At 29.8% G+C, this 24985-nt stretch overlaps 2 protein-coding genes across 4 annotated transcripts in view; one reads left to right on the top strand and one right to left on the bottom strand.

Moving 5' to 3' along the window:
* The window catches only part of LOC127280858 (uncharacterized), a 37580-nt gene extending 23379 nt beyond the window's left edge, over positions 1 to 14201 (bottom strand). Inside the window, exons 1-2 of the mRNA XM_051304160.1 lie at positions 12653 to 14201; positions 8860 to 12475 (exon numbers count right to left, since the gene is read on the bottom strand). Of these exons, the coding sequence (XP_051160117.1) occupies positions 8860 to 12475; positions 12653 to 14201 (5165 nt within the window). The remainder of the gene's footprint in view (positions 1 to 8859; positions 12476 to 12652) is intronic.
* LOC127280842 (connectin-like) overlaps positions 1 to 24985 on the top strand; it is a 497564-nt gene that overhangs the window by 142339 nt on the left and 330240 nt on the right. The window lies entirely within an intron of this gene.

The raw sequence follows: 24985 nt of genomic DNA, 5'->3' as shown, positions 1-24985 counted from the left end.
TTTATCAGTGCAGCGAGATTCTTCTAAAATCACTTTCTGCTATCGTTGACATGTGGAATTTTCCAAACGACTCTGGAATTCCTATATAGATTATATAGAATATCGAAGCATGGGAATATCATCCCGATTTTCTGCTTGACTTCATGTCTTCACTGGTTTAATATAAAACTAACCCACCGACAAATTTTACTTTTACAATTTATCCATATCTCTATTGGTTTTTTTTGTACCAATCAATTTAATTGCAGTTGATCCCAATTTAGAGTAGAGTTTGTATAACCAAATACCATATATATATATATATATATCTTTCTATATTATAAAAAGATTTCGCCGCCGCCGCCGCTGTTTCAGCAAGTTTTGACCTAGGAGGGGGGAGTCCCCCCTCCTTTCCCCTGCCCCGCCAGAAATGACCTAAATTTTGAGGTTATGTTCGTTTCGAGGCTCTGAATATAGCCGCAAGTCTCCCCTCCTTCCTCTCATTTCCCCTCCTCCGCCAAAATGGCCTAAATTTTAAGGTTATGTTCGCTTCAAGTCTCTGAATATAGCCGCAAGTCCCCTCCTCTCCCCCGCCAGAAATGACCTAAATTTTGAGGTTATGTTCGTTTCAAGGCTCTGAATATAGCCGCAAGTCCCCCCTCCTTTCTCTCATTTCCCCTCCTCTGCCAAAATAGCCTAAATTTTGAGGTTATGTTCGCTTCAAGTCTCTGAATATAGCCGCAAGTCCCCTCCTCTCCCCCGCCAGAAATGACCTAAATTTTGAGGTTATGTTCGTTTCAAGGCTCTGAATATAGCCGCAAGTCCCCCCTCCTTTCTCTCATTTCCCCTCCTCTGCCAAAATGTCCTAAATTTTGAGGTTATGTTCGCTTCAAGTCTCTGAATATAGTCGCAAGTCCCCTCCCCTCCCCCGCTTGAAATGACATAAATTTTGAGGTTATGTTCGTTTCAAGGCTCTGAATATAGCTGCAAGTCCCCCCTCCTTTCTCTCATTTCCCCTCCTCCGCCAAAAATGACCTAAATTTTGAGATTATGTTTGTTTTAAGACTCTGAATAAAGCAGTAGGTCCTTCCCCCTTACTTCATCTGTCTCCGTATTTCCCGCCAAAAATGACATAAATTTTGAGGTTATGAAAATTTCAAGACTTTTAATATAGCCGCAATTGGAGGTGGAGTTCCCGCCAAAAATGACTTGAATTTAAAGGTTATGTTCGTTTCAAGACTTTTTAATAATTTATTGGGTTTTAGGCAATTTCATTGAAATTATTTTTAAAAATAATTTCTTAATGTCGATTTTAATTTATTTAATTATTTATTTGTTATTAATTTAATTAATTTATTAATTAAAATTTAATAATTTTAATTTTAATAATATTTATTCAGATTTCAATGAATTTGTAATAATAATTCTTTGAAATAGGGGGTTCATTTGGAAAAATAAGATCAATGGAAAATTTAAAAAAAAAATGATTAAAACAGGGGGTTGGCGCGCGAAGCGCGCAGGGGGGCGGAGCCCCCCTAGTATATATATATATACTACTGAAATTCAAAACATCGATACACACGCAAGCAAAGGGAAATTTTGTTGATAATTGGTTCTATTTTATACTGTGAGTATTTTGTTCGCTTAAAAAAAAAATTCACTTTATATGCAACATGTAAAATGTAATTCACAAATCATTTATCGTATAGAGGAACAAAATTCAATGTATTTATTTTTGGCTTTATTTATAAATTTGTATTTTTCATAAGTAAAAAACGATAAAGTAATACATAATTGAAATGTTATTTTAAACTGATTTTTACAAATTAAAATATATTTTTTTTCATATTATGTTTGTGATTAAAAAGCGGTAAAACAAAAAAAAAAGAGAAAACGAAAATTTTTTTTAAATCAAAGTGTGTTGCTTCGAAAATTACTAAATGTATAGCGTAAAAAAAATTCTTATATTTGAAATGAATATAGCTGCAAGTCCCTCTCTTCTCCCCCCACTCCCTCGCAAAAAATGACCTAAATTTTAAGGTTATGTTCGTTTCAAGACTCTGAATAGGGCCGCAAGTCCTCCCTCCTCCTTTACCCTCTCTACGTATTTCGCACCAAAAATGACATAAATTTTGAGGTTATGTTCATTACAAGACTTTCAATATAGCCGCAAGTCCCCCGTCTCCCGCCAAAAATGACATTTTTGAGGTTATGTTCGTTTCAAAACTGAATAGGGCCGAAAGTCCTCCCCTCTCTCCGTATTTCCCGCCAAAAGTGACCTAAATTCTGAGGTTATGTTTGTTTCAAGGCTCTGAATAGTTTAGCAAGTCGTTCGCCCTTCCCTCATCTCCGTATTTCCCGCCAAAAATGACATAAATTATGAGGTTTTAAAAATCGAAAATAATAAAAATTATTGTTAATAAAAATCGTAAATAACATTTAAAGAAATAAATAATAAAATATTAATAATAGTTTTAAATTTCAGAAATTGGCTAAACATTTAGTCAAACATCTACAAAACCAATAAAAAATAGGAGGTTGGTGCGCCCCCTATATATATATATATAGGGCATTCTTTGTCAAAAAGACAAAGAACTCTACCTAGAATAGATTTAATTAAAAAAAGCTCTATATGAGCTTAAATTACAGCAGATTTAGCCTTTTTTTAGACAATTTTATTTTTTGTGTATCTCGCCAAATTCTTAGAATATATATTGTTGATTCTCTCTGATCCTCGAAGTATTAAACTTTTCATTTTGAAAAATGATAAAATAAAAAATTACCGACATAGAAATCTACATTACCAATTGTCGGTAATTTTTATATTTTCATTCTCCTGTTTACCATCAGTCGGTAATGTAGCTTTCTACGTGGGTAATTTTCTATATCATCATTTTTCTGATTTTACCATCGGCCGATAATGTAGATTTCTGTGTCGATAATTTTTTGTATCCCTATGTTTATTATTTAAAAAGTGCCATAGGGCATCAAAAAATAGACAAAATTTGTTGTAATTTAGCTTTTTTTAATAAAATCTATTCTGGGTAGAAGGGGTGTCTTTTTGACAAAGAATGCCCCATATATATATATATATCTTTCTGTGATAATTATTTTATATTTTTGTCTAAAAAAAATTTTTTCCAACATTTTCTCGATCAACAATTTAAAAGAAACATTATTTTCTAAATGGAAAAATATTTTTTTGTTTTTTTTTCAATCGTTCACCATAAACGTCGTGTATTTCACCTGTGTAAAAAATCATTTTAACAGCTCACAAAATAATTAAAATTTCGACTGCAATATTGAAACAAAAAACCATTTTCTATTATATATATATATATGATATGATATGAACAAAAAAAAATTTTTTCACCTCCAAATAAATAATGAAAAAAAATGAATTTTTAATAATTGTGTAAAAATTTTTGTGTTAAAACAATAAAATGATTGGTGTACATTCAAGTTGTAAAACGCGAACAAGAAATTGATAAATGAATGAAGATGAATGACGGAGAAAATAAAAATTGTACCATACATACATACACACACATGTGCTTTTGAATGTAAATTGCAGTTCTTTAAATGAACGTGTCGAATGAGTCAGCGAACGCGGCCCCAACGAGATGGATTGCCTATCACGGTGTGCCATCAACGATGAACTTTCGTATCCGTGCAAAAAAGCAGCGTGTTGCCTGGAAAAGGTGTCAGACTCGTAAAAAAAAAAGTCAAACTAGAAAAGGAACACCATTTCGAGATTGGAAAGAGGCACGTTTGCCATTAACTTGAAATTGACATTCACTGCCTCGTATTAACACCCCGAATGTTTATTTCTATTCCCAGCTTCCTCCCCCCTCAAAAAATTTTTTTTTCAATACCGTTTTCTATATAAAAGAAAAAATAAAATAGTTTCACTAAATGTTTCAATTTCCAATTAAAATAATTGCATTTTTTTTTTTTTTTTTATTGAATTTCTTTAATTTTTTGAAAAAATTTTATTTATTATTTAAATTAAATTATTATTTTTATTTATTAATGGGGAGAGAGCGGTGAAATTTTTAAATTTGAAATTAACGTTGTTTAGGGGTGTTAATTTTTTTTCTTGCATTATTAGGGATCTAAAATTATTCAATTTTTTTTTGTTATTATCTAAAATTAAAAGAAAAAATTATCTTTAACCAGTTTAGAAATTTTATTTTTTGAAAAAATTCAAAATCCATATACGATTGATTGTTCAGAAACATGAAAAAAAGTGGACAAAAAATGGGGATTAAAAATAATACAAATTGGGTAAAAATTTAAATTTCCCCATTCCTTTCACGAAGCTGAAATACGCAACGTTTATGATAAACGATTTTTAAAAAAATAATTTTTTAAAATGAAAAATTCTATAATTTTTTGCGTAAAAAATATTTTTTGTATTTTTAATTAATCAACAAATTATAAAAAAAAATTTTAGGCAAAAAATTATAGAATTTTTCATTTTAAAAAATTATTTCTGTAAAAATCGTTTATCATAAACGTTGCGTACTTCAGCTTCGTATTCTTTTCTCATAATAAATTAATTTTTAAATTAATATTTAAATTAAAAAACCACTGCCATGAAAAAAATGTATTTGATCTAAATAATCGGTTACATGACTATTATCAAATAAATATTTACTTGAACCAAATAATTTTTATTTGAACCAATAATTTCTGTATTTAAAGCAAATATCATTTAATTGACTCAAATAAAAATTATTTTCTATAATCAAGTAACCGATTATTTGAATCAAATAAATTTTTTTTTCAGTGCACCAAAAGACATTTTTTAAAAATATTTTTTAATTATGAAACATTACTAATTTCGTAATATTTTATATAGTAAGAGATTTACAAATAGATAAATTGATTCGATTTTGAATATTCCCTAAGTTGATTAGGACAATTTCAAAATTTCATATTAAATTTTTTTTTTTAATAAAAAGTAAATAATTTCGGATAAAAAGTTATTAAAATATTCGACAATATAAATTTTAAAAAATTAATTTTGAACTTTAAAATATATAAAATTAAATGTAAAAAATATGTTAAAAATAATTTTTTTTTTAAATGTTTAAAAAATTTTAACGACTCTTTGATTTAAATCCTGATTTAAATATCTAAATGATCCTTTAATTTAAATTATGATTTAAATCAATACAGCCCTGATTAAGCCTTAGGGATTAATTAATTTTGTTAATTAATTAATTTGTTAATTACAAAAAAATTTTTTTGTGGGTTTAATTTGCATAATATTATAAATAAATTAATAAATATCGAGAATTATTGACAATCTATAACATGAATCGGATAAAAGCGTCAATCAAAGTTTGACAGAGAATTCAATAATTCATTTAATATATAGCTATGCACACAATGTCTGATAAGTTTATAATTTATTGAACGTCTATGATGCTTCAAAATCTAAACACAACCGTTTAAAATATCAATAGCTAGTTTTTTTAATAGGTTTTTTCACAAGTGGATTCAGGGTACTGGTTTAAAAATAAATATAGATGAACGATGGTTTTGATAATTGGAAAAATATAATTTTGCGACGGAAATTTACTTCTTGGAAAATTAACACTCCTCTCTGTGTATGTATGTATATATATAAGAGCCACCATTTTGGGAGGGAAGCCATTTTGGATAATATAGCCGGGAGTTAAACTGTCGACTTTACGCACCGATTGACTTAATTCTATTTTCGTCTCCCTTTCCTTCGTCCTGCCCCTCTTAGCTTTTAGTTTAATTAGATAAATATTAAATTATTGAAATACATGTATAAATTCAATTTTTTTTTTCGTGTCTGAAACAAATAATTATTCTTCTAGTGTTATTGAAAAATATTTTTCTAAATTGTAAAAGTATCTTAATTTTGTTTCTTTATTTTTTTGATACAAATTACATGCATCTATGACTATTGTTATATAATTATTAATTTTGAAATCGATTTTTTGTAAAATTATAGTTTAAAATTTTAATTAAAATGAAAAATGAGGTAATTTTTTTAACTTAACCATTATCAAAACAGGAATGGTAGACAATAACCTTGCAAAAACGTAAATTTTTAAAAAATCGTAATCTAACCTTGAACTTTAAGGTTATGTTCGTCTTTAAGCTATATTTTTAACATATGACATTGAATTTTAAGGTAATGTTTGTTTTTAACTTATGTTTTTGACATCACAGTAAACTATGAACAAAGCTGAAGTACGCAACGTTTATATAAACGATTTTAAAAGAAATAATTTTTTAAAATTAAAAATTCTATAATTTTTTGCCTAAAAAATATTTCTTGTAGTTTTTATTAATCAGCAAATTATAAAAAAATAATTTTTAGGCAAAAAATGATAGAATTTTTTATTTTAAAAAATTATTTCTTTAAAAATCGTTTATATAAACGTTGCGTACTTCAGCTTCGTAACTATGAGGTATTAAAAATTGTTGTAAATTAAATTCATATTATAAAAGATTATTTTTACTTTCTCATTAAAGAAGTATATTGTATTGATAAACAAAATTTTTTTTTCGATTTTTTAAAATTATTTCAAGGTTATTCTATCCGCATAATCCAGAGTTATTGAAAATTTAAAAATCAAAAAACTGAAAAAAATTACTTTTTTGAATTTTTTATTTGAAAATGTTTATTTAACTTTTAAAATATCAACAATAACTTATAGAATATTTAAAAACGCATCGATTGACATATTTTCAAATATTTTTTTACTTTTAAATTTTCTTTTGATTTTAAATATATTTGTTTTTTTTTTTTAAATATTTATTTTATAAATTCAAAATTGTTAAAAATGTTTTTTTTTAGTTCTAAATACGACCTCTTGGAACAATAAAGTATGATTTATTTTTGAATTTCATGAATAGAAACGTTTCTATAAGTCCAAGTTTCGAAAGTTTAGAAGTTTAATCTTTGAATGAATTATTTTCATCTTCTATAGATTAAAGCGTTGCATCTTATTTCAATCTATTTTGGTATTAAAATAATACTTCACAATTTACTGTGTATGTGACCTTGATTTTTGAGGTTATGTTCATTTTAACCTATGTTTTTGACATTTGACGTTGAATTTGGAGGTTATGTTCGTTTTCACCTATGTTTTTGACATTCGGTCTTTAGTTTTGAGGTTATGTTTATCTTTAATCTATGTTTTTGATATTTGGCTTTAATTTTTAAGGTTATGTGCGTTTTAACTATTGTTATTTACATTTTGCCTTAATTTTAGAGGTTATGTTTTTTTAACTTGTGTTTTTGCCATTTGACCTTGAGTTTTGAGGTTATGTTTATCCTTAACCTACACATAAAAAAATGCTAGATTAGAATTACACTCCATCGATGAATTTTACTCATTTGGATTACAATGTCCCAGTTTGTAAATTTAATAATCTCAGAGAGTTTGTTTACATTTGAATGTAATTCTACACATGTGACTTTGTAATTCTAAAGTGCTTTCAAGAATAGTATAAAATTACTGCGACTGACGTTGAAAAAAAGTGACCACGCATCGGGAGCAGTAAATTTACTTCATCTTATAAATTAACATAACCTCTGTAAAATTACACTCCGAATGTAAATTTACTACATACATAATCTTAAAGTTGTTTTTTATTTTTTATATTAATTTCTAATTTTTTTTATATATTACTTAATAACTAGCAATTGAGTATTTTATTTATGTATTTGTAATATGATAAAATGGTATGTTACATAAAGAAAAAAAACACATATTTAACTAAAAAAGACAGAATAAATAAAAAATCAAAAATTTATAAAATATAAAAATCAACTTTTAGGTTATGTAGCCTTTTAACTTTCGGCTTGTAAATTTACAACTTGCTGACTGTTTTTTTACTGCATCCAACGCATGGTAAATTAAGTAAAAGTAAAATTACACTGGCATTTTTTTATTCAGCCTTGAGTTTTAAGGTTATGTTTATTTTTAATTTATTTTTTGATAAATGGCATTGATTTTTGGAGGTTATGTTCGTTTTAACATATGTTTTCGACATTTGGCCTTGAGTTTTAAGGTTATGTTTGTCTTTAACCTATGTTTTTGATATTTGGCTCTGATTTTTGAGGTTATGTTCGTTTTGAACCTATGTTTTTAACATTGTTAGTATAACTACTGGAACCGGCGGCGGCAAGATATTTTTTTATAATATATTGGGATATATTATAATGTATGTGTGTGTGTGTGTAAAATAGGAAAATTCATAGTGTCATTTAGCGTGAGGTAAATTTCATGTGAATCTTCACTTAAACTATATAGTACATATATATAAGTTAAGCGAGAAATAGTTAAGATAACAAAGCGCATTCATCCCATAATTTCAGGAATATTGCTGTGTTAGGAATTGGGAGGATGGAAGAATGATTAAAATAAAGGTGTTTTATTATAAAAATGTTCACTATCACATATAAAAAGAAAGTCAATTTATTTGGTAAAGTATTATCTTTACGACTATATACAACGAGCGTCGGACCCAAACTAAACTTATAATATGAATTATCTATCTTTCCTATGACTCATTCACTATCCTGTGTAAATATATATATACCAAATTTAAACCATATTATAGTCGCACAGGTTTTCTAACATTCTCCCCCCTTTTTGTAATTGAAAAGAAAACAATTAATGATTATCAAACATCTCCCTTTTATATTTTTCTTTCTGTGCGAATATATTCTGGTGCACAATATTAAAATACTTTTAAAAAAAGTCACTCCACATTTATATTTTAACGCTACACAGAACTTCAATACTACACACATACAGGATTTTCGCACATCGTCAATTAAAAAAAATTCATATTAAAATTTTTATTCTTTTTTAATACATTAACCTGTCTGGCAATTTAACAATACGACCACTTCTCGTGGTTATTTCTCTTTCCTTATCCAAACAATCAGTCTCTCTCACACCTTTTACAGTGTTCGTCGTTTGACAATGTTTATTACTATCTTTGTTTCTATTATAAGACAAATTTCTATCATATGATTCTTTTACCTTTCCAGCATTGTCTTGGTGGATCTCAAGCGGATAAATCCTTTGTATTGGTCGTTTGATTGTCCCGTTTTTTGTTTTTAAGATACATGTTCTTATTTTTCCATCTCGCCCATCGATAAAACCGACAATCCGCGCAAGAGGCCAATCTAAACGTTTTTGATTATCGCTTCCTATCAGAACAATGTCATCGATTTTTATATTCCGTTTTTCTTTTTTACTATTTTTGAGTAATAATTGACTAAGATATTCTTGTCTAAAACGTGTTCTCAAATCGTCAAAAATCTTTTTCCGGTAAATTAATTTTTTGTTTAATTTTTTCCCGTCGAGCATATCTAAATCTGGCGTTCCAGATTCTTTTATTTCTTGGAGAAACAACATAGGACTCAAAGGTTTTAAATCATCGCTATTTTCTGACACGTATGTCAGCGGTCGAGAGTTTATAATTATTTCTGCATCGCAGAGAGATGTCATCAAATTCTCGAAGGACAGACAGGCTTTTCCTAACACTTTTCTCAAAATTGTTTTTAAAATTCCAATAAGACGTTCCCACCAACCTCCCCACCAAGGAGCTGAAGGCGGATTAAAACGCCATTTAATTTGCCAAATTTCTGTCCTTTTCAAAATTTTCGACCAATCTAAACCTTCTAACGCATTTGCCGTTCCTACAAAATTTGTCCCGTTGTCACTATATACATATTGTGGTCGTCCTCGTCTCGCGATGAACCTGCGCAAACACTCTACGAACCCCTCAGCTGACAATGATGACGTCAATTCAAAATGTACCGCTCGGTATACTGCGCAAGTAAAAACACATATCCAGCATTTCCCTCCCCCCTTTGAAAAAATCGGTCCCGCAAAATCGACTCCCGTAACTTCGAAAATCGCCGCATCTCTTACACGGTTTTCGGGAAGTGGGGGAGACTCACACTCCATACGTTTTGCTTTTTGTTTCTGACAAATGACGCACTTCGCGATAACTGATCTTATTATCCTTCTCAAGGAGATAATCCAAAATTTTTCACGTAATACATTCATGATAATTTGTGTCCCTGAATGACCGTATCTTTCATGAGTTTCTCTTACCAGCAAATCAACAATCTCGTGTTTATCTAACAAAACTGGACTTAGAAATAAAGCACTATCTTTTCGATTGAAAATTTTTGTTTTCAACACGTACAGACCGTCATCGTTCACATAGGTTCTAAAAGAGGATAATTTATCTTTATTTGTGTCCTTGAACATTAGAGTCTGTAAATGTTTTAACAAATTATTTTCTGCTATTCTTAACTCATTCGTTGATAAATATAATTTTTTGCGATCATCTTTTGACAAATAAATATCCCGTTTCGTATTTCTAATTCTTGAAATCGACTCTTGTTCTTTTTTCTTATTTTCTAAAATCGATCTTCGACTTGATAAAAATCTTCGTACCCAGGCAATAAAACGGATGATTTTATTATAGGAAGAGAAAATATTATTTATTTTAATACTTGACGATTCGTGAGTTAACATATGCACGGTAACGGTTTTTTTAATCTCGCTCTTTACTTCTTTTTCATTTATTATTTCGTCAGCAGAAGGCCAATATCTTTCTGGTTCTCGCAACCACTCAGGTCCCAACCACCATTTACTCGTGAGTAACTGGGAAGGATTACATCCTCGCGACGGTAAATCGGCAGGATTGCTATTGCCCGGTACATATTTCCAATTTCTTAATTCACTCAATGACTTAATTTCTTGCACTCTATTATGGACAAAAACACCCCAATTTTCCTCCCTTTTTAACCATGTCAATACCGTCGTGGAATCGGACCAATAGGTGACACTTTCTACCTCTCTAGTGAACGACTTAATTACTGAGTCTGCGAGCCTCGCTGTTATTGAGGCAGCTAGCAGCTCTAACCGCGGAATGGTCGTTTTCTTTGGAGCGATTCTCGATCTCGCACTTACCAAAAGGACATTGACCCTATTTTTTGACTCCACTCTGGCAAAAACGACTGTGGCGTACGCAGTGCCACTTGCATCTCCAAATGCGTGAATTGTCAAACGACCATCAGGTATTTCGCGCGGAAATTCTATTTCTTTTAATAAATACAACTCATTTGCCCATTGACAAAATTCAACTTTGTATTTCTCATTAATTTCGGAATCCCACTCTACCTTATCCGCCCAAAGTCGTGCTAACAACGTTTTTGGTGTCAAAGTCACCGGACACGTAAAACCGATAGGGTCATAGAGACCATGAGTTACTGATAAAATTATCCTTTTTGTTATAACTTGAGGTATTTCTATTTTTATTATTTCCGGATTGATCGATATTGAATCTTTTTTCTTGTTCCATAAAATACCTAAAACAAGAGTAGTCTCTTTTTCCGTAACATTTCCGGAGTATTCCCACAATCTTAAATCAAACCCCCCCTTAGCTAAAATCTTAGTACCCTCATCAATAAATGTGTGTAATTCCTCAGTAGAATTGACACTTGTTACGCAGTTATCGGCATAAAACGATTTTTTTAATTTGTTTACAGAATTTTTCGACCACGACAATTCATTACTTTTATTAGCTTCTAATAAAGCTTTTTCTAAAAGCAATTCAATTGCCGTTGCTAGAAGGAAAGGACTGCAAGACAAACCGAAGACAACTCGGCAATGTCTATAAACAGTTACTCTGTCCTTCTCTATCCACAAAAATCGAAGAAAATCTCTGTCTTCACTATTAATCCCCATTTGCAAAAAAGCTCTCTTTATGTCCGATATAACTCCAAATTTTCCTTCACGAAATCTATTTATTGAATCAGGTACAAGTTCTATCATATTAGGCCCTGTCTCTAAACACTGATTAAGAGATGGATACCCTTTTTTATGCGCTGATGCATCGAAAACTGGCCTAATCTTGGTCGTACTATTTTCTTTAAAAACCGGTCGATGAGGTAAATAATGACATTCTTGATCTAAGTTCCCTTCTTCTACCTCTTCGATTATCCCTTCTACTAGCCATGATTTTAGTACCTCTCCGTAATCTGATAAAGAACCTTGCTTTTTTAATTTTTCTACAGTGACCTTTAACCTACGTTTTGCAATATCTAAATTGTCTGATAATGGCAAATGATCATCTCTCCACGGTAACTTAAATTCAAAACGACCTTCCTTTGTGATCTTTGCTGTTTCTCTGACAAACGTTTTTGTATTTCTATCGCGCTCAGCTTTGTTTACTTTCTCACTTGGATCGTTAATACCTAATATATCAAGTTTCCACAATTCCGTCAGATCAGCCTCATGCGCAAACATTGTCGTATGTATAGCTACAGGAACGTCAACTTTATTTTGGACCCTGGGCACTTTACCCATAACTGTCCAACCGAGTAAAGTCTCAAAAGCAACTAATCCATTTTCTAAATCAAGTTTATTTCCCGTTAACAATTTTCCCGCTATATCCGCGCCAATAAGAACATCTATCGTTTTTTCATTATTTTCAATATCGGTTAAATTAATATTTTTATTTTTCAATAACTCTAACCACGATTCTTTTTTAACACACGGAATTGTATCACAAATAGTATCTTGTCCTAACACGGAAAAATTGCACGCGTAAGATCCATCAAGACTCTTTAATCTAATTATAAACTTACTATGTTTTTTAATTCTGGATTTCACACCGCCAAACAATGAATGAGCTATTTCAACATCTCCACAAGAATCATAACCCAATTCATAAGCAATATCTACTCTTATATATGATCGCTGTGAAGCTGTATCTATAATGGCTCTGACAATTTTTTCCCGAGAATTTGAAAAAACCTTTACTTTTAATGTTTGCATACATACTTCCGGTGAATGACTAAAAGTGGCTAAACTATTCTCTAAAACTTTTTTCTTTTCTCCTGATTTATCAGACGGAACATCATTTTTTGTGGAGAACCCTGTGCACATCAACAAAGCATGACGTCTACCACACCAGCTACATCTAATCTTACTTTGACAAAACTTAGCCATGTGTCCTCTCTTCATACAAACAAAACAAGCATTCGAACTCTGAACACACTCTTTTCTTTCAGGCAAACTTAACTTTCGCGCAGTCTCACAGTGTTGACTTTCATGCCTACTTTTACAAAATATACATTCTATAATTTTCGCTTCCTTTGTAGTAAGGAGAGCGCTTGCGCTAGCTATATCTTTGACAATTTCTGTCTTACCTTTAACTTTCTTGTTTTTTTCACCTTCGTTTTGAAACTCGAAACCTCGTAGCGCCATGTCGATCCTTTCTTGATTTTCCACTTCACTTTGTAAAAATTCCAATAATTTTGCTAATCGATCCTTGGTTTCCTGTTGACGATTTGCATCGACACTCTCCCGTTGACTACTTCTCTGCCACGCTCGAAGAACTTCCTCTGGCAACGATGACTCAACCAAAGGATACAGCATGGCTGCGCATTTATCAGTCGTAACTCCTAGTGTATCAAGAGCCCGAATGTATGCCTCAAGTTTATCAAAAACACTTGCTAACGTTGCCCTTTGATTTCCCTTCACAGCATTGTGTAAGACCAGTGCTAACAATTCTCGTACGTAGAACTCGACAACCACATCATCCCTTCCAAAACGATTTTTCATACTCGTGATGACCTTTTCATAATTTTCAGCCGTTGGAGGGAAACTGTTTACCAAATCTTGAGCTCTAGAATTTGGTGCAGTGGCTTGCACCAAATATTGAAATTTGTCTTCATTTCTCAGAGCTGGGTCCTCGTGAATCTTCTTAAAAACGCTCCAAAATGGCAACCATTCTTTTATATTGCCGCTAAATTTCGGCAATTCAATTGTTGGTAATTTGAGCGTTTTTCTTACATTTTGTACCACTAGATCCGATGTTGTGCTTGGCGCTCGTTCAATATTAATCTCAACAAGCCTTTTAGCGGACATTTTCGCTCTCAGATATAGCCTCCTATATCCGTCGTCACCTTCAAGTTCCTTTGCAATGGCGTCTTCCGACGCGTCAGACTCGAACAGCAACTTATTATAATCACTATGAACTGCACTCAATTCCGTCATCCGGTCTTCCAACATCTCAAAAGCGACTAATTTGTCTTCCTTGGAACCGTTTCCTTGCATTTCTGCTTCAAATGCATTGTGCGTCCTTGTGAAAGCTGTTCGTAAATTTCGGCGTTGCTTTTTGATAGCGTCCATTTTTAATCACTCCCGACAAACAAACTATCTCACCAATTCACTAACTTTTCAACACAAAAAAATGTCCTGTCACGGTCGCCACAAATGTTAGGAATTGGGAGGATGGAAGAATGATTAAAATAAAGGTGTTTTATTATAAAAATGTTCACTATCACATATAAAAAGAAAGTCAATTTATTTGGTAAAGTATTATCTTTACGACTATATACAACGAGCGTCGGACCCAAACTAAACTTATAATATGAATTATCTATCTTTCCTATGACTCATTCACTATCCTGTGTAAATATATATATACCAAATTTAAACCATATTATAGTCGCACAGGTTTTCTAACATGCTGAGTAGTGTTTCACCTGCAGTTACATGCTTTTAGTTGGACAAAGTTCTGAAACTATAGGAAGCATTGTGTTTATAACCTATTACCAGTTTATCACACTCACATACATACACAAACACAAAACTCAGAATGTATATTTAGCGATTTGAAATTTCCAAAAGTTAGATCTGAAACTGAATAATCATTTTAACTTACGAGCACCGCGGATGTATCATCATTTTACTTTTACTGCAGCTTTGATATTTGCAAAGATATAAATCCCTATTTTGGTTAGAGTATATATGTAAATACATATATACCTATATAGTTTTATCAGACATGCCTCATACCTTGTATGTTATATATATATAACCCTATTGCAATATGCTTTATTTTTCTTTCATTTTCTCGCGAAATGAATGGGATAGAATTCTCTAACAATTATTGTAGGTTTAATTGCTTTTCGCCTAGCTTCTCCCCGCTCTTGTAATAACACGATCTCAGAAGTAGTTGTGAAACTCGAAATCCCTGGAGCTAGAATTTCAAGTGTCTATGTAAGTACTTAACTTATTATGCAATTTAATTGTGTATAGATACACTTGTATAATGGTCGTAGGAACCAGGTGAATGAGAGTCATGTAAATGAGTGAAATATCTCCAAACTTGAATTTTCAAAATAATTATACATGACTATATATATATATATATATACATATACAATATATTCCACAGAATTTATTTATACATAATAATATTTATTTCTGCTCATGAGCTCTGCTCATCAACTCTGCTTTAATATAGATTTAATATTTTTAAAATTAATTATTTTTCTCTCTAAATCTGAATTAGTAAAAATGTTTACTAATTTAAATTATAGTGACTCACTTTTTGCTTTAGAATAAGTTAAATTTTACTAATTGTTAGGAAAAGTTACTAATAAATAGTAAAATGTTCAAAAATAACAAAATGGTGGCCATTTTAATGAACAAATTTTAATTGAAATTACTCAAAAACTCCACTTTTCTTTTCTACCAGAATCGGACACAAATTAAATTCTTATAAAAAAATATTTTTCACGATGAAGACTATCCACAAAAAATTTTGAGCAAAAAAAAAGTTGGGTTTTTTGAGTAATTTCAATTAAAATTTTTTTATTAAAATGGTCCCCATTTTGTTATTTTTGAACATTTTTTAATTTTTCCAACGGATTTTGAAAGAAAAATGAAAGCTCTTTCAAATGCAAAAAGAAAAAAAAAATGAGACATCTAAATCACTTTAAAAGTTATAACGCTTTAAAGTTTTTTTTCCCTACACTGCGAAAAAAAATTTTGTGTTTGCAACAAAATTGTTTGGTTAGGCAATTTTGGTTCTTGTAACCAAATTTTGGTTGGCTGAAACAAAGTCATAGAGTTATCTCAATCAAACATTTGTTTAGGCTAACCAAATTATTTGGTTGAACATTTTTAAATTCCAAACCAAAATTTGGTTACGACAACAAAATAGTTTGGTCTAAAAAACCAAATGATCGTTTGTTTTCTTAAACAAAATTTGGTTGCGACAACCAAATAATTTGATTCGCTCTCAGCTCATAGCTTAAGAGAACAGTTAGTTTAAATCTCTCACAAGGAGATCCACAAATATTTCAATTGAATAAATATAAATTCAATGTTAAATTGATAATAAATAAATAGAGAAATAAATAAAAAAGATAAAAAGAAAAGAAATAAGGTAGAATAAAATTTTTAATTTTACAAAAAAACTGTTTGTTTGATCAACCAAAAATTTTTGTTCACCTAACAAAAAAAATTTGGTTGAGTTAACCAAACATTTTTGTTATGCCAACAAAAAACACTCAACCAAATTTTTTGGTTGACTCAAACAAATAGTTTGGTTGCTTAAATACCAACAAAAATTTTTTGTTGGCTTAACCAAATTTTGGTTGCTCTGACTAAACATTTTTCTCAGTGTAAATTTTATGTAATCGACGTTTCAGTCTGCCTGATTTGAAATGAATTTAGTCTTTAAAAAAAGAGAAATGTTAAACTTCATTTTTTTAAAAATTAACCCTTATTTCTCATATTTGACCACATCCCGTGTAGAAATTTTGTCATGGCCCAAACCGAGGCCAAACCTGGCGTCAATAAAATTGGCATGAAACGCCTTACCCGATTTGGGCTACTACAAGATGAAGCCTCAATTTGTCGCTTTCCAGGTCTGGCCTATATTAGGGGGAGGCGTTTTAAGCCATTTTTCGGCCAAATATGACAATTTTTACACGGAATTGCATTATTCTTTGAAAAAAAATAAATTTTTGTTATTTTTTTTTGAAAAACTGCAATTTTTTCTGCAACGAACTAAAATGTAAATATAAAAATGGAGCAATGAATTTGCAAAAATATATGAAAAACAGTTAGGACAAAAATTGTGTTTCTTTTACATTTCCTCTCAAATCAATTTTTGTCTCATTTTTATATTTACATAGTTTATTGAAAAAAATATCAGTTTTCCAATTAAAACCAAAAAAAAAAAAAAAAAAAAAATTCAAAGGTAGAAAAGGTGTTAAAAATGAAAAATAAGAGTTAATTTTGAAAAAAATTAAAATATTTTTTTCAAAACTTTTTTAGCATTGAAAACTACTATTTACCAAAGTATTAAGCCAATTAAATAACTTTAAATTTTGTTTATCTTTTTTTGTCAGAATATCTCAATACACTGAAAAAAAAATTTATTTGGTTCAAATACCCGATTACTTGACTATTATTACCAAATAAATATTTATTTGTATCAAATAATTATTAGGTATTATTTGAGTCAATTAAATGATATTTGTTTCAAATACAGAAATTATTGGTTCAAATACAATTTATTTAATTCAAATAAAAATTATTTGGTTCAAATAAATATTTATTTGCTGATAGGTACTCAAGTAATCGAGTATTTGAATCAAATAAATTTTGTTTTCAGTGTATATATTATGACGATTATTAATGAGAAACGAGTAATTAAAATATTGAGGTCATCGTGTTAAACCTGACAATTTTTATAAAAGAATTCTCTGGAGTTTCCCCCCTCTCCCCCCCTCCTTCTTCCCGATATGTCACTAAGTTTCGAAAGTTTGAAAATTGATGACACAAGGAGATGAATAAGTCAAAGAATGTTTACATCCTTTCAGATGAAAGGGAATCGCAAATGATTTCCTTTGGAAAAAGTTGGATAAATTGTAATCCTAGGGTGGTATATATACTACGCTTTCATGTGCTCTCGAGAAAATCTCAAGTGATCCATCAAGTGGTTGTCAATTCACAATGGTTTGAAAATCATTTTTTTTTCTCTTCTTATAGGAGAAAAGTTTATCGTTCAAGGTACAACAAGTGTCATATATTCTTCTGTATATAATGAATTTGTTAGATTTTTATATCTAAAATATTAGGCGATTATAAAAAAATATAATTGGTGTAATTTTAATGAAAAATAATTTAGAATAATTTTTTTAATTTAGTACTTTTTTTTAAAGCACTCGAAAAAAAGATTTCTTTGATTCAAAGAAATCAATTTCTTTAACAAATTTTTCTTTGATACAATGAAAATTTATTTGTTTCAAACAAATTATCTTTGCATCAAAAAAAAAAATTATATTCGTTGCAAAGAAATTTTTTATTTAATTAAAATAAATGTTTCTTTGACCCTATATAAATATTAGAATTTCTTTGAATCAAAAAAATGTTCTTTAAAATGAAGAAGCATTTTTTGTTTCAAAGAAAATTTTATTTTGAATAAAAGAAAACAAATCAAAGAAATTGGTTTCTTTAAATCAAAGAAATCTTTTCTCTGGGTGAGGAACAATAAAAACATCAGTTTTGCGGTATAGCTTAAAATTTTAAGAATAAAAAACATGTGTCAATTGTTTCAAAATTTACTATTTGTTAAATTTTATAATTATGTGCTGCTCCACGAGAGAAGGGACTTTGCGTGAAAAAAAATTTTAGGTTATGTTTGTAATTTTTGCAGTAAAAATAAAAAGAGTCAACTCTTAATACAAAAAATTTATTTTTATTCTCCATTATACATTAAAAAAATTCAGTAAAAATTAAATTTTGATTTTGTCAAATTTGAAAAAAATTCTCAAGTTAAAAATATCACTAAACATAACCTATTTTTTTTTTTAACGTAAAATCATTTTATTTCATTCTCAAATACATTTTCGCTGTGAACACGCGGCTACATCAGAACTACAGAAACAAAAATAATAAAATAACTAATAAAAATTGAACACATGATAATAATTATTTTGGTTTTTTATACAGATTTGCTTAAAGTATTATTTTAAAATCGATGTAAAAGAGTTTTTTAGAATAAATATAAAATAAACGTATCATATAACCTCAAAAATGGTACAGAGATATTATTTTCACTTTTTGTCGCATAAAATGGACGAATACATAAAATATAAATTAAAAAGTCTTGTTCGGCATTATTATTATTATTACACAGTATTTTAAAAATTTTAAACAATGACAAACAAGAATTTTTCATTTATATTTTTATGTATTCGTCCATTTTATTATTAAAAAAAAAAATAATACTCTGTACAATTTTTGAGGTTATGATACCTTATTTTATATTTATTTCACATCCATTTCAAAATAATGCGGTAAGCTAATCTATACAAAAAAATTAAAATAATATTTATCATATGTTAAATTTTTAATTAGTTAATTTATTATTTTTTTGATACATCTAATTCGATACAAAATAATAAATTAGCTTCAAACATTAATAATTATAAATTTTTAATTTTAACCTAAAAAGTCACATTTTATTCTGCAAAATAAATAAATAAGCGACCTCAAATACAATAGTATAGTCGTTTGCGCAAATTTTAGTTTAAAAATTTTATCTAAATTTTGAGGTTATGTTCGTTTTAATACAAATATAGGTAGATATATGGGTCGTTCCACGTCAATTCGCCTGTGGGTTTGAGGTTAAAATCAGAACTAAAATACTAATATCTTTCTATATTACAAAAAGATATCGCCGCCGCCTCCGCCGCTGTTTCAAGAATTCTTGACCTAGGAGGGGGGAGTCCCCCCTCCTAAATTTTGAGGTTATGTTCGTTTCAAGGCTCTGAATTTAGCCGCAAGTCCCCCCTCCCTACTCTCATTTCCCCTCCTCTGCCAAAATGGCCTAAATTTTGAGGTTATGTTCGTTTCAAGACTCTGAATATAGCCGCAAGTCCCCTCCCCTCCCCCACCAGAAATGACCTAAATTTGGAGGTTGTGTTCGTTTCAAGACTCTGAATATAGCCGCAAGTCCCCTCCCCCGCCAGAAATGACCTATATTTTGAGGTTATGTTCGTTTCAAGGCTCTGAATATAGCCGCAAGTCCCCCCTCCCTCCTCTTATTTCCCCTCCTCCGCCAAAAATTGACCTAAATTTTGAGGTTATGTTTGTTTTCAGACCCTAATATAGCAGTAAGTCCTTCCCTCATCTCTCTCTGTATTTCCCGCCAAAAATGACATAAATTTTAAGGTTATGTAAATTTCAAGACTTTCAATATAGCTGCAAGTGAAGGTGGAGTTTCCGCCAAAAATGACTTGAATTTAAAGGTTATGTTCGTTTCAAGACTTTTTAATAATTTATTGGTTGTTAGGCAATTTCATTGAAATTATTTTTAAAAATAATTTTTTAATGTCGATTTTAATTTATTTAATTATTTATTTATTATTAATTGAGTCGCCGGAAAGTAAAACCACACATAAAATTCTGACTCCCATTGAATTAACATGGCCGTCAGAATTTTATGTGTGGTTTTACTTTCCGGCGACTCAATTTAATTAATTTATTAATTAAAATTTAATAATTTTAATTTTAATAATATTTATTCAGATTTCAATGAATTTGTAATAATAATTCTTTGAAATAAGTGGTTCATTTGGAAAAATAAGATCAATGGAAAATTTAAAAAAAATGATTAAAATAGGGAGGTTGGCGCGCGAAGCGCGCAGGGGGGCGTATCCCCTCTAGTATATATATATTTTATATATATATATATATATATATATATATATATATATATATATATATAAGGGTTATTCCATGTCAAGAGTAACCAACCTAACCTAACCTTATCAAAAACGTTGTTTGGGTACACTTGACATGCAATGACCCATACTGGAGACAGCGGCGAAATCTTTTTATAATATAGAGAGATATTATTTTTTTAAAGTTTAAAGTATCATTTCTATTCCAATAGATGCTAATCACAGTTTTCCTAAAAGTATCAAATTGAGACCAAAAATTGCATCAAATCTTTGCAACGTTTTGATGCACATAAGTTATATCAAAAAGAGATCGTTTTGTGTATCATTTTTAGAAATGATACACGAAACGGTCTTATTTTTTGATGCAAAAAATTGAATCAATTTATATCAATCATGGCCGAATTGAATCGACTCAAAATTAAACGAATTTTTTTCAGATATTTTGGTAATAGTACAATTGCGGGGACCATTTCACTATTTAATTTGAAAATGAAAATAACAGAAAATCAAAGACAATGTGCAATTCGATAATTAAAAAGTGACAGCTTATAAACATAACCTAAAATGCATGAGAAAAAATTTGTCGATAAAATCAATATAGCCGTTTTTTTAGAAGGTAGATGGCAGTTTTGCTTTTTATAAAAACGATTCAGAAAAAATTTAAAGAAAGAAAATAGATGAGTGCTGCCATCTACCTTCTAAAAAGCTCGGCTATATTGATTTTATCGACAAATTTTTTCTCATGCATTTTAGGTTATGTTTATAAGCTGTCACTTTTTAATTATCGAATTGCACATTGTCTTTGATTTTCTGTTATTTTCATTTTCAAATTAAATAGTGAAATGGTCCCCGCAATTGTACTATTACCAAAATATCTGAAAAAAATTCGTTTAATTTTGAGTCGATTCAATTCGGCCATGATTGATATAAATTGATTAAATTTTTTGCATAAAAAAATGAGACCGTTTCGTGTATCATTTCTAAAAATGATACACAAAACGATCTCTTTTTGATATAACTTATGTGCATCAAAACCTTGCAATAGAAAAAGATACAACCAAGTTTACTGTGATAGTGATTTAAAAAAAAGAATTAAATCATTATTTCATTTACACTTCTTTTATTTTTTTATTAAAGTCGATCTTGAGTTATACATTACAGTAGTTGGGACATTTACCCTATGTTACCAGAGTAGAATAAAAATTTGGTAGAAAATTCCTCTCATCAGTGTAAGGCGAGTATCAACGTGCGAAAAATTCTTTTTTTTTCTTTATTTGTCTTTTAAACATCTTGTCGATAGCAGGAATTAATTTGTGATTGGAGTGAGAGAGGGAATACGATTTACGTGAAGAGTTAAGAGAGGAGTCACGATTAGTTCTCCTATTTCAATGTCGTCAATGCCATTCAATGAACTATATATACATATATATAAGTGGCAAGAATCGACAGGTCGGAACGACAACGACATTGCGACCTTTTTTTCATTGACGTATTAGACGCAGACGTAGAGAATCGAATTTCGTCTGAAACTAATTTTGTGCCTTTGTAGACTGGCATTACCGCGCGGATCTACTACGAGATGCTTTAAGGGGGGAAAAGTGAGAGAGAGAGAGAGAGAGAGAGAGAGAGAGAGAGAGAGAGAGAGAGAGAGAGAGAGAGAGAGAGAGAGAGAGAGAGAGAGAGAAAGGGGGGGGAGAAGAGACCTAGATTTCCGATACTATTGAAATCCATCGAAGCGAAAAGCAAATTATATGAACCCGCTCGAGCAGTGAAGGTCCTTTGATGTTTTTCGAGAATCTATCCCTCCCTCTCTCTCCCAACTAAAATTTAAGCCCCATATACTAATCTTGCGAGGACCACGTATATAAGGGAGAGAGAGAGATGCCGAATTTTCAAACAGGGGATTATTTAACTTTCACTGGCAATGGCCACCACCGCATCATGATCTCTGATGTCTTGACTATATATATATATATATATATATATATATATATATATATCCATAGGGATATAATAATGTCTGAAAATACACAAAAGTTTAGTTAGAAACTTGGAACTATGAATATTGTAAGCCGCTGGACCGAGTAAAATTCTACGCAGAGAGTATAAGGATTACCTCCCCAAATGGGACACACCGCGTGAATATATTCTTGAATTATTTGGTAAAATCTTTAAATTTATTTTCATATATATATAATATGTTCCTATTGGAATAAATGATTCGAGCCTAATTTACATATAAAGTTTCCTTTTTGATTTTTGTCGTAAACTAAAAATTTAATTCTGTCATATTTTTTGTTGATGATTTTTTTTATTCATAATTTATAGACAAAAAAAGCATGGGATTAATATATAAGTATAGTGTACGCTACTAAATTTGCAAACCACATTAAAAAATGAAAATCCTTGTTTCAATTTGAAACTACGCTAAAATATATGAATACTTTAAATACCCAAGTAAAATTGGGGAGTAGAGCTAGGTTATAAAATAATGTCATGTTGTTTTAGAGGTTTTCGAGGTCACTGATCACGAATTTGATGTCGCAATTGGACATCAAATTCATGTTCAACCTTGAAAACTCCTCTACTGTTATTTTCATTCAAAATATACGTTTTTTGACAAATTTTGACAGTTGCCAAATTTTCATGTCAAATGGACATCAAATTCCAGATGAACGTCCTTGAAAACCATTATAAACATGTGTCATCTATTTATTTTTTTTTATTCTTCAAAACTTTTACTCTACTTTTTTCTTTTGTTTAATCAAACAACGTCTTATTCCGAGGTCTAGGGAGCCAGTCAGAAAAATTGGCGCTCATATCGCCGGCCAGTACTCGAAAACTATAAGTCATATTTTCAAGATTTTTGTGTTATTCGATTACTTTCGATCTAATCTCGATGCCAAACTTATTTTTGTCAAATTTGGAAATGAATTTTTTTATTGTTTTCTATGTTACCGACCGGTTAAAGATTTAACATGTTAGTATACAGCGCCACTGCTGACAGTATCCACTATACCTGTATATATGTATAATAGTCAAAATAAACATGGCTGCCGAAGCCAATTGCTGAAATTTTGCACCGGAACAATATCAAAACATAACCTCAATCATGGATGTATTCTGTTCAAAAATTGTTATAATTAACTGATCCACCACAACACAGAGAGAAATAGGTGGTACGGGTCACTATCTAGATAGTAGCAGGTACCATATTTTATCTTATATATACGGACAGCTATCTAGATTCTATCAGTTACAATAAAGATTGTACGGAGTAACATCTTGATTGTAGTGAGTAACATAAGCATTTTTTCTGTAACATCTTTGATAGCACCGAGTAGCATAATGATAGTACCGGATAACATCTACTTTTTACCGTCTTAAGATCATAAGTTCTTACCATCTATATTTCTCTCCGTGAATTCTTCAACAGAGTTAATCCATAATTGAGGTTATGTTTTGTTATTATATATAAGTTCCGCAAGTGTTAATTAATTTAGTTAATTTTATAATTTATAATATTTTTTTTCGTTGTTTACAATAAAATCAAAAATTTGATATTCAATTTTTAGTTGAAGAAAATTGTTGAACTAGTATTTTTTGGAAGTTTCCATTATTTTAAAAATTGTTTCTCTCCTTTAAAATTTTTATCATATGGATCATCCATTTTCCTGTTTGTTATTTTCATTTTATGGCCTGAAGAGAATGACTAGTTTGCAACTTTTTTTTTTTTTATAAAAGCAAAAGAGCAAAAAACAAATGTATACCTTTTATTTTGATGTTTATTTGCTTTTTCACGAATTTCAATTAACCCTCATAGTTGATTTAGAATCATTAAAATTGATATATCTCAAATTTACATTGTAGAATTAAAATTTATGAAAAAAATACTGTACCTAATTCGATTCACAGAAAATAAAATTATTTGAGTATTATCAAAATAAATAGTTACTTATTTCTAAAAATTATTATAATTATTATTATAAATTTTTAAATTATGGAAAATATTGAGAAAAATAATTTTTTAATAAAATCTATTTCTTTCGGTTTCAGGTGAGTTGCTTTTGCTTTCTTCCATAAAATACAAATGAAATTCAGTAGGTAAGTATCGAAAAGAATTTAAGATATATTTTATAATTTTCAAAATGTTTTTTTTTAATTATCATAATCTAATTACTTAAAATTTTTATATTTTTTATATTATTATAGATTAATTACTATTTTTATTATTTAAGGAGGTTATAGGGATTGACTGAATAAATCAAAACAGAAACCATTATTTTATGATTTGACTTTCTCGGTACTGTGAAACGTCTGGCAACACCACATTACGTCAGTCGAGTTGCAAGTGGTTGCTTTATGACTTGTTTACTTTAATAAAACAATTATCCCTCTATTTAATTAACTTTAATTTCATTTTAA

Source organism: Leptopilina boulardi, unplaced genomic scaffold, assembly GCF_019393585.1.
Source record: "Leptopilina boulardi isolate dan_hultmark-lab unplaced genomic scaffold, ZJU_Lbou_2.1 LbouV2_255, whole genome shotgun sequence".
NCBI lineage: Eukaryota > Metazoa > Arthropoda > Insecta > Hymenoptera > Figitidae > Leptopilina > Leptopilina boulardi.
The sequence above is the reverse complement of the archived record's forward strand: the minus strand, read 5'-3'. Positions and strand labels throughout refer to the sequence as shown.